The sequence below is a fragment of the Charadrius vociferus genome, unplaced genomic scaffold, assembly GCF_000708025.1.
Source record: "Charadrius vociferus isolate BGI_N301 unplaced genomic scaffold, ASM70802v2 scaffold201, whole genome shotgun sequence".
NCBI classification, from domain to species: domain Eukaryota; kingdom Metazoa; phylum Chordata; class Aves; order Charadriiformes; family Charadriidae; genus Charadrius; species Charadrius vociferus.
The window spans coordinates 2,929,811-2,940,452 of record NW_009646936.1 but is presented as its reverse complement, the minus strand read 5'-3'; the positions used below and the strand labels follow the sequence as shown (position 1 = coordinate 2,940,452).

Below are 10,642 nucleotides of genomic sequence, written 5' to 3'. Positions count from 1 at the left end.
CTGGAGCATGAAGTCATGATTGGAGATGCCATTACCTTCTGAGAAAATACCACATAATAGCCAGTTCCTTTGGCTCGGCAGGTGAGCTTGCAAACGTCTCCGGGAAGTACTCCAGCATACTTGGGGACCCATTCAACAAATGTCTTGACACCCTTCGCGTCAGACTGATAGCCATTCCTTGCTTCACACTGCTCTTGTCGGAAAGATTTAGCTGTAGAATTATTCACATCATTAGTGACCATTTCAGACCACGCTGCAAATATCATTAAGCCCATCTATTATTCCAATTTCTTTTTTACATAATTTTTTAAGTTACATCACTTCACCTCTTTACTTAGAACTGGCCTTCAAATCCTTCAACTGTTTTAGCTTGGAAATCTTCCCATGACATAATAAGTATTAAAGGACTAAAGTTTGCATTACAGTTCATTTTCCAGGACCGAAATTTCTTTTCATTCAAGTGCCCTCTCTGTATGGAGTCAGGGTGGGGACAGGGGAAGAATTACAGTATTGTATTAATGATGAATGTCTTGCCTTGGTAAATACATTTTGGAGAAACTACAGCGGACCTTTGTTCTTTCCTTTCACAGTAGATGTTCAATATTTACTATCTATGAACACAGAGGCTGGAGCACGAAGGCACTTTGGCACGAAGGCACTTACCATTTGCTGGGCAGGGTGCGACGTTGCAGGAGCGGTAGATGGCCCTCTTGCCGGTGCAGTACCGGCCATTGTTTCTAGGAGCTGGGTTATTGCAGTGACGATAAGCAAACTGAACTCCTCCACCACAGGTACGGGAACACTGTCCCCAAGGTCCCCAGGACCCCCAGTTACCATGACTTGAAGCCTGAAACATGTGGAACAGCGGGAGGTAAGGACATCATCCAAGCTGAATAAAGGTGCAACATCTCAAAGACACTACTAATGTTTTCCTCAATTGAAGTCAATTCTTTGGTCGTTTTAATCAGGGAAAACAGGTCTTAGGAACCTTCTTTCTCCCAGCAGAGTTAATTTCTGTCTTTTATTTGCACATTGATGACATCTCATTTGGCACTGTGCATGCAAAGGCCTTGCTCTGCACAGCTGCCTTCAGTCTGTTTCATGGAAGACACCCATGCACCAGAAATAGCACCCACAGCCTCATGTGCTGCTCTCTTATTTTATGCTATTCCTACCAATAGGGCCCCTTGAACTAGCTCCAGGGGATTTGGCTCCCGAAATATGTTCATAAGGCTAATCTATGATTAATTAAATGCAATTATTGTGATGTGTAGGTATTGCTCTGAATTACTGGCAAGAGATGGAGTTGTCAGATACAGTTTGTAACTCTGCTAAATTGGCTACCTAGAAAGAGCATTGCAACAGCATGTACAAATACATAATTCCATAAAAAATGGTATTATAAGGGCTGTGGCTTGATTTGAATGACTCTCATAGTTTGCAAATGTCTTCACAAAGCTCTATATAGTCCTCTCTATGAAGTCCATACCTCTTCTGTGGGTGTAACAGAAGTGGCAGCGCTACTGTCTACTCAATACATATAGAAGTATCTGAACTATGCAGTTGACAGTTCTCATGAGCCTGGGGACTGTTCAGATGTATAAAGTTGACAGAGGGGATTCTGTCACTGTAGGTACAAACTCGTCTGCTCCAGAAATTATATTCTGGATGAACTTCATCCACCTTTCTTTTTACTAGAGTTAGAGTCCTGGGGTCTTTCAGATGAGGGCTGTAAATTAAATTTACAGATTTAATTCACCTTGCAGTCCATTGCCAAGAAGTCAGGAAGCTAAGAATAGGTCCTTGACAATCTTTCAGTATGTCCTGAGACCTGACTTACTGAATGGGCAAATCCCCTACCCTGAAGGAATGCTCCCAGTTTTCCAGGAATGAAGGCTGCAAGAAGAAAACACGCTTCCTGAAACTCAGCAGTGTTTTTCCTAAATCCCTCACCAATAACACTCCAATTACATGGCAAAAAATCAGGCAGCTTTCAATCTAACTTCCATAAAGTCGCTTTCACTCCCACAAAAATCAGCGCCTTTGAGGATCATGTCTTCTAAAATTCCCTAGAGTCACAGCTGGTAACTTACTGAGTAGTATTTCTTCTTGGTTTTGTCAACACATTTTCCCTGGAGGCAGATCCTCCCTTTTCCACATGGTGTTCCCTCCACAGCAGGCAGCTTCTTAGTCAGACAAACCATCTGACCTTGGCGCACAACTGCGCACCAGAGGCGAGAGCACACGTCCATACCGGGACACACTGTGTATTCGGGTCCAAACGCCAGTTTGCACTGACGAATGGCATCGTAGGTTTGTCCCGGAAGCTCCTCGGGGCCCAGGATCTGCTTTCTCGGTTGGTCCAGCAAACAGTTGCCTGAAAGAGCAAACCAACCTATCATTACTCATTTCCTAGTTTTCTCTGCAGCGCTGCAAATCTGTCATTCAAGTCAGGCAGACCGATAATGACATCAAATCTCATTCAAAGGATGCTGACGTGAACGGAAAGGCTCTCTGAGGTGTCATCAGGTTTTGGACAAATTCATACTATTGCAACGGTGTTCTCACCCAGCAGTGTACTGGGTGTTGAGCTGCTTATTTCCGATCTGAGCGTGTATATGAGTTTTACTCAAGGTCCCTTTGGCCTTTTGTTCTGCTTTCCTTTATTTTAATTTACTCTGAACACATTCCACTGTATTAATCAGTTTCTGATTTAAGGAATGATCAAGACTCATGGTAAAGTAAGCAAAGTTGTCACTTGAATTTTGAGACAGAATGTCAGAAATGGTAAAGCTTCTAAAGGAACGTCAGAAAAGTCACAAAACCCAGACTTGTAGCCAATAAGGCACTTAGAAAAAAAAGGGAAAAAAACCCAACAACCCCAAACTGATCAAAGGGAAAATATAAGCTGCATATCAAAACTAATGTTGGCGGTAAATCTGGACTAAGCTTTCCTTGTAAGGAATAATACTTGGCTGCTTCTGGAATTAGTTTGAAGAGGGCTATCCATTTTATAAAAGAAAAAAACCAACATAACAGAAAGAAAAGAAAAAAATAGCATAAACATAAAGAATTGTATATGTGTTTTGAGATGTATTGCAGAGGTCAAGATTTGTCTGGCACACTCTAAAAATGAGAATTCACATTTAGGTTCTGGAGGATCTACTGATAGATTTTTTTTTTACTATTGAAAACCTCACTTGTTGACATGCAGAACTATTTATTCAGTGTAACCTCTTTTACACTTCATGAAAGCGATATGTGGTCTGGGCAAGCTTCACTTATCCTTAGCCAAAATAACTTACCACGAGTTACCTCACTTTGGAACCTACACCAGTATTCTTCAGTTGGATCATGGGTGAAAAAAGGCTATCTGTAAAAACCTCACTATTGACACAAAATGGAATCGCATTTCAAGCTATGGCAGTGAATTTAAACAAACCAAACGCCCCATCTTTAAATGGCTTGTGTTTTCCCTCCAGAACACACGCTTACTGCAACTGTTCTTTTTCTCCCCTAAAGACTAAGGCCAATTAGCCAAATCAGCCAAAAATTCTTTCTGCATCATCACTTACTACCAAAAAACTCTGTCTTGTTAAACCTGTTCCATTTGTCCTTTGCCGACCCTGATTTACCCTAGCCTTATCTTTAATCTCTATTATGATGACTTTTTTTAATGCAGACAAGGTGTGCCAATGCTAACTGATGAGCTGAGTGCCATGAGATAAAGATAATTAAAAATAGTCTAGCATTCAAAAACTGTTGTAGTGTAAAATATTAGACACATGGTGAGGAGAGAAGCAGCACAGATTTTTTTTCTGGAGTTTCTGAAAATGACATAATTGGCAAAAGTTGCTGTCAAAAATAAACTTTGTAAAAGCAAGTTAACAGCAGAAGTCCTACTTCATATACCTTGTGATGAGGGAGGAAGCTAGTACAGTCTTAGGGCAGCGATGGGAAGGCATCAGCATGCCAACATTCAGTAGTATACACTACTATTGTACATATGCTACACTTTATCAAACTTCCAAGTGGAACCATTACTCAGTATTTTAAAATGTCATAATAACACTTATTTTGCGATGACCGACGCTGCTGCCCATCACTGAGATCTACCATGACTGACATGACTGGAAATATAATTTTAGAGAAAAAATTGCATATACTTCATCTGTCAATCATTTTATATGACACCGATGTGAATACCTTTCACATGTAACAAACAGGTGTCACAAGCTCACATAGCAAATATAGCATTTTATCCCCTCTAGAACACAGGGAAATGAGATCCAAACTCCTCCTTAACGGATACTCCTCTGAGTAAACACATATAATTTCTATGAAGTCAGGTGTTCCAGCTGATATCACATGGTAAATTCAAAACCGAAGATAGCAAAGGCTCCTAAGGATCCACCCCCATCCCCCTCCCCCCAAAAAGAAAAAAAAAGCCTTTACATTTATAGATAGTAGCAGTAGCAGTGTCTACGTTTAGACAGGTTGCAATGAAGTGCAGGTGTTTTTACCACCAGCTGGTCCAACCTCCTACTTGTAATGGTCAGAAAAGAGTTAAGAAGTTGAAGAATGGTTTGCCCTGGGCCCCCTGGTTGAGAAGGCAAAGGGGGCTTCAATTCATTGGATTACATTGCAACATACCAAGCATGTATATACTGCTACTCCCATTGTTTGCTCTGAGTACCAAAGAACATGTGTGCCCTGGAATAGAGCAACATTGCTGGCTGATGACAGTGTTAATTAAGCCATGTCATTATCTCTCCTCAATGCTATGTATCTTGGGAAAAAAAAAGGCAAAATAAGATCTGTGCAGGAAGCAGATAACCAGGATATAAATTAATTAAAATAGAAATAGCCCTTGTTTCAGGTTGCACAGAGCACCGAGCACTGACTAAACACAATAAATCTCAAGCCATCATACCACAGACCAGTGGTTGGCATGACAATAAAGGCAATTAGTACCTTAATAGAGGGTTGGCTAAAAGCAATGGAAATAAATGTCACTGTCTTCTGGACGCTAACTGAGCCTTTTCTTCCTAAATGTCAAACTGCTGTCTGGGGTCATCTCATGAGTGTAAAACAAATGGTGATATCATGGCAATGATGTTTACAGTTCTCTGAGTGGGCCTCAGGAGACAGGGAATCAGCACCTTGATCCTCCCCAGACCTCCTGGTTGACCTTGGACGAGACATTTGTATTGGGATTTATTCAGCTGACTTTAACTGTATGTAATGCTGGTGTCTGCAATTCAGTCAGCTGTCAGATGTTTCACTACTGAGGCAAATGAGTTTATGGTGTAATTCAGCACCGCTAATGCAACTGATGAGATCAGTCAAACCACTGGTGCCATTGATTAGACCCCTCTGCACTACAATGGGAACTTAAATACCCGGTTTAGGAGTAGCTACCTATGTAGTAAACACCCACATTTTATAACATGAGTCCGCTCCCAAACATCACTTTCCAAATTTAGATAATAGGAACATCAGTACTTGAGAAAGTGATGTTAAGGAATTAGAGTCAAGACTGTGATATTTTCTGTAACAGCAGTATGGGGTGAATATCTAAATCTATATGGGAAACTTACTTAAAGCTTTGATAAGACATTGACTGTTGTCATTTGTTGACATCTGTAACAGAATAATGCTCACAGATCCAAACTTCTGGACTTCATTTACATTTCATTACGCTTACCCATAAGGAGCAGCAGATGAAGCACTTTATTTATTTCCTCACACCAATGCTGCCGTGCCCTGTCTGTCACAAAGCACAATTCATAAGCTCATGCCCATTCAGACCAAAAGCCCAGTGCAAACTGTTTATGCTGCCTATCAGAGAATGGAAGTCTCCTCTTGTTCAGAGTTTCCCAAATAAGCTTCTTGTGACTATGCAAAATACGGTTGCAAACATCCTAAAAGAAAGCCTGGCATGCAAATATCTGTATTCTTTTGTTGCAACTGCTATTTTGTGCCTTCCTTATCTACATTATGCCTGCAGCACTGCTCAAAATTACACCTGAATGGTTAAGGTATTTTTCCTCTGCCAAGCAGCACTCGAGAGAGAGAGGATTTTCTCATTTCTATGGGAAGATTGCAAGGGAGCTCCTTGAAAAAAAAAAGGGGAGGGAAAACATTTCAAGTATATGACAGTACATCTGTCCCAGCTAAGGAAAAAAATGAGCAACCCCAAAAGCAGTCATATGCTTATTCTGAAAGAAACATGGAGATATGGCACGTTTGCACTGTTTTATAACCAGCCCAAAGCAGTTTGAAAGGCAGCGTCATGCTCTACTAGGATCCTGTGGTTTCTGGTACACTCAGCATACATTACAAATGGGAATTATGGAGCTATGGATCCATTCACTGGCTGGAAGAAGAATAAAAAAATAGAAGTTCCCTTCCTAAAATAACGCGTGTCCTTGCAGCACAATAATTTTAATACACTGCAGTTTAAATAATTGATTTCCATTTTTACGTCATAGATAGTGTTTCTTTTTTGTTAAGACAAATCTTTGATTTAAAATAAATAACTCAAAAATGCTAAACTTCAAAACAAAAAGAAACTGTTACTTAGAAAAAGTCTCTGAAGATGTGATCTAGCAAGAAAAGAGATTCCCTAAACATTGTATATTTGAAATCACACCAATAGCACCAGCAATAAAATTAATTCCCAGAGGACTATGGACCTCTATGACGAGAGGTTCAAATTTTCTGTGAATTATTTCATCACATCGATAACTCTTTGAAACTACAGGCCTGAGTGGTAACTACTCATGAGGACTGGAAAGGGCAATGTACCCTAACCCATCCATTAACAGACGAGAGATCCAAAGCCCTTTACATGCAGCAAAGAATACATGACTTTGTGAAAAGCGTCAGCAGTTGAGGACTGCCGAACCTCTTGTACAGGTTGCACTCATGATGAACAAGACCATAATGCAGCTCTGAAGGACGTGAAGTTCCTACCAACTTTCACCGAAAAAAACTGTCAGAGTAATATTCTTAGACCTGTAGGACCGATTGTTACAGCCCCCCCTTGCTTCCACATTGAGACTGGGTCCAGCTTATGGAAAAGGGTCCAAATTTCAAGCATTGCCCCAGGTACAAACAAGCCAGAGGTAAGGTGGGTGGGAGAAATGGTCTCTTTGCTTGCTTTATTCTTGGAGAAAGTAGCTAGCTGGATGCATAGTAAAGAGAAAAAGTCAGGTCACAAAAGAAGGGGAAAAAATGAGAACAACCTTTCTACTCGCCTGCAGCAGGAGAGAAACAGAAGAGGAAACAGTTCAGAGTTCCTTGTGCTGTCTAAGAGGTCATTTGTGGATGCCAAGGGAGGTCCCTTTTTTCTTTTTACACCAGTGAACTGTACTGTATCCCAGTAACTAAACTCAAAAAGGAAAGTTTTCTTCATATGTGGAAACTAACGTGGTAATATCAAGTCAATGCCAGAGCAATATGGACCATAAAACAGGACAGTACAGATTAATGGATCTAATAAAACTGAGAGAAAAAATGAAATCATTCTCCAATACAAGAAAACAGGAGAAACTATTTCACAAAGCACTGAAATTAGCCAACAAAATATTTAAAAGCAAAAAAACCTTTACATTCAGCAGACATACCATACTTTTTATCCATAAGCATTTTGGTTACCATAACAACTTGATCCATTCACTCAGTGATGTCATTTTTATCTCAGCATTTTGGAATTTGAATGGTTTGTTTAAGAACTGCAGTTGCTTTGGGAGCACAATGAAGACTTTAAAATCCATTAAAGAGTGAAGACTATGCTTTTTTATTACTACTTTTGGAAAATGAAAGTTTTGCACTTGTTCTCCAAAGGGTAAATGACATATTTAACAAATATTAGTCACATGACTTCGAAGGTAAGCTCCTGGGGCAGAAGTAATGTTTTATCATACACAGCTCAGAGGAGTCTTAATTCTTGCTTATAGCCCCTCTACATAGACATAATAAATATAATGGCATTATAAACAATAAATGTAATTAATGGTAACAAGAATACATACACTCTGCTCATATCTGTAGTCTAATGCTAAATAGACCATATCGCCCATTTTAATTTCTGTGAGAAAAAAGCCATTTCCTTGTGTCCTCTGTTTAAAGTACTCTCTGAGCTCCTATCTGTGGCATTTGGGAAGACAAGGCTAGTATCATGCTTTAAAAAAATTATTGCCAACACACACTCCATCAACTCTTTCTTTTCTCTTGCATTTGAAGCATGCAAAGGGAGGGTGAGACTCTGCCAGCCTTTTAGATCTTTGCCTTATTCTGCAAGTTCTTCCAAATTAGTCCTGAAGATGAGTGTCCTGGTTTGAGGTAAAACAGAACCAATTTTGGTCAGTAACTTCGCTTCTTAGCTGGGCCTCTCTAACAACTGAAATTAACAGCATATTGTGCAGACAATGTTCACTCTCTCAGGGTGATAAGACCTATGTTTATAGCTGATGCCCAGCCATGGTATCCAGAGAGGACCTTGCTTATATTTATTGCTATAACAACCAAGGGCAACCAACTTTGTTATTTGCCCAGTTGGAGGGTCGGAAGCAGAAAAGCATAGTGGGGTCCCACCTGCAAGGAGGAGTGGACAGGACAAGTGACCCAAAACTGACCAACGAGGGTATTCCATCCCATCTGCCTCATGCTCAGTATAAAGGCTGAGGGATCGAAAGCTCTCTCTTCCTGCAATGGCCGACGTCTGAGGAGGACTCTGTTCGTCTGCCTGTGATCTCGATCCTGAATGCAGATCCGGAATCCAGTTCCTGTCCATCACTGAGTCCAGCCTGGGACTGCCCCAGTGCCAGCTGGTGTCGTGATTGTCATCTCGGGAGCTTGATATGGTTTTGTATATATTTCATTATTTCTTTTTTTTTATTTTATTATTAATATTTCATTAAAGTAGTTTAGTTCCTTCTAAACTCATAAATCTCTTTTTCCTCCTCTGCCCCTCTCTCTGAAGAGGGGTAGGGGAGAGCATCTGTCGGTCCCATCTGGGGTCCCCCAGGTCCCCAGTAGCCGATTTGGCCTAAACCACGACAATGAGCAAGGAATAAACAAGCTGGTATAAAATGTTCTTATTAAAAAAAACAGATCACAGTACAAACTAACATGTAGCTGACACAAGGTGTGATAATACATACCATGACCGTCATCGAAAAATTCTGTTATAGTGGCAGAAGTGCATTTGGACCAGGGTTTTGAAGCATCGATGCTAGTCAGAATGGAGGACATCAGGCGCTTATCTTCCATGGAGCCAAAGTTCTCCTCACAAAATTTGGAGTCATCATGGGAAAGCCCAAGCAAGTGCCCTATAGAAATGAAATGAATAAACGACATGATGCGACTATCCATAACAGAGTTTACCAGCTGGATCTCACAGTCAAGGTAAAATGAATTGTATAATTCATTCTCAAATTTTGAACAGCAGGCCACTTGAAACGTGGTATCTGAAGACAAAAAGCTGTGACAGTTTACACCTTTGCATATAGCAAGGGCGTAACGTCATCAGATGACATGTCATCGAACTGCGATAACTGAAACCCAGTGAAGACTAAAGTGAACTGTACTCCTTTATATTAGTCAACAATTTAGTTCTGTTTTTCCAAATCATCTTCAGCAAGGACTAATACTTTGCTCTGTAAAGATGTTCTGCAACTGCCTAGAAAGGTGCTACAATGTCTTTCTAAATGGACAAAAATGCTAGTAATTATGGAGCAACTAAACAAACTGTAGGTAAATTCTTAAAGTGCACTCCTTGCTGAAGTGTGAGTATCCTCTAGAATAGATCAAGCAATCTGAATAATGTTTTCAAATAGTCTCTTCTGTGTAGAGAGTCTTGTTTTGCGGGAGGGTGCTGTTTAGCGTTGTTTTGGTTAGGGTTTTAGTTTTGCTGGCTTTTATTTTTAAATGTATATGGTATTGGATATTTATACTCCAGAACACAAAATAATGTGCAAACACAGCAGCACGTGATGGAACTTGCAAAAATCCTTAATGTCCAGGGGAGTTCAGTCCAGTGCTAGATGAGTTCTTCTAAGCGCAACAGTAACCTTTTCTGTAGATCAGTGATCCCCATCTTCTCTAGTTTCTCAGTAACAATAATAGATTGCAGGCAACACACTTTGTTCCCTCTGTAAACATCAGGTTTAACTTTAACTTCCATGCCCACACTGGATTATTTCACAGCCAACTTACTCTGGAAGAGATAAAAGACTGAATGGGAACCACAGCTGCAGAGAGCTCAGGCCTGAACTTAACACTCAGTCTTCAACCTAGGCCAGGAGGCAATTAATCAGACATCCAGGGCTAGACCAAGAGCGCTTTAATGATAAGAACAAAGACCACCCATCAAAGCAACTGTACCGAAATAAACCTGATGCCCTCAAATAGCAGCTGAAGAGACACGCTATACTACTCTGCAATAACTAAAAGCCTTGTACATACCATCAGCCTCATGTTTTGGTGTAACTGCTGTAGACTAGCTGTCAGGTGACGCAATAGGGACACTGATGGCAGGATATATTCTCATATCCACAGTAATACACATCTTATGAGAAAAGGCTGAGGGACTTGGGTCTTTTTAGTCTGGAGAAAAGACAACTGATGGGGGATC

At 40.5% G+C, this 10,642-nt stretch overlaps 1 protein-coding gene across 1 annotated transcript in view; it reads right to left on the bottom strand.

The window, feature by feature from the left end:
- ADAMTS5 (ADAM metallopeptidase with thrombospondin type 1 motif, 5) overlaps positions 1-10,642 on the bottom strand; it is a 42,957-nt gene that overhangs the window by 5,077 nt on the left and 27,238 nt on the right. Inside the window, exons 4-7 of the mRNA XM_009894931.1 lie at positions 9,171-9,338; positions 2,094-2,377; positions 664-847; positions 36-211 (exon numbers count right to left, since the gene is read on the bottom strand). Of these exons, the coding sequence (XP_009893233.1) occupies positions 36-211; positions 664-847; positions 2,094-2,377; positions 9,171-9,338 (812 nt within the window). The remainder of the gene's footprint in view (positions 1-35; positions 212-663; positions 848-2,093; positions 2,378-9,170; positions 9,339-10,642) is intronic.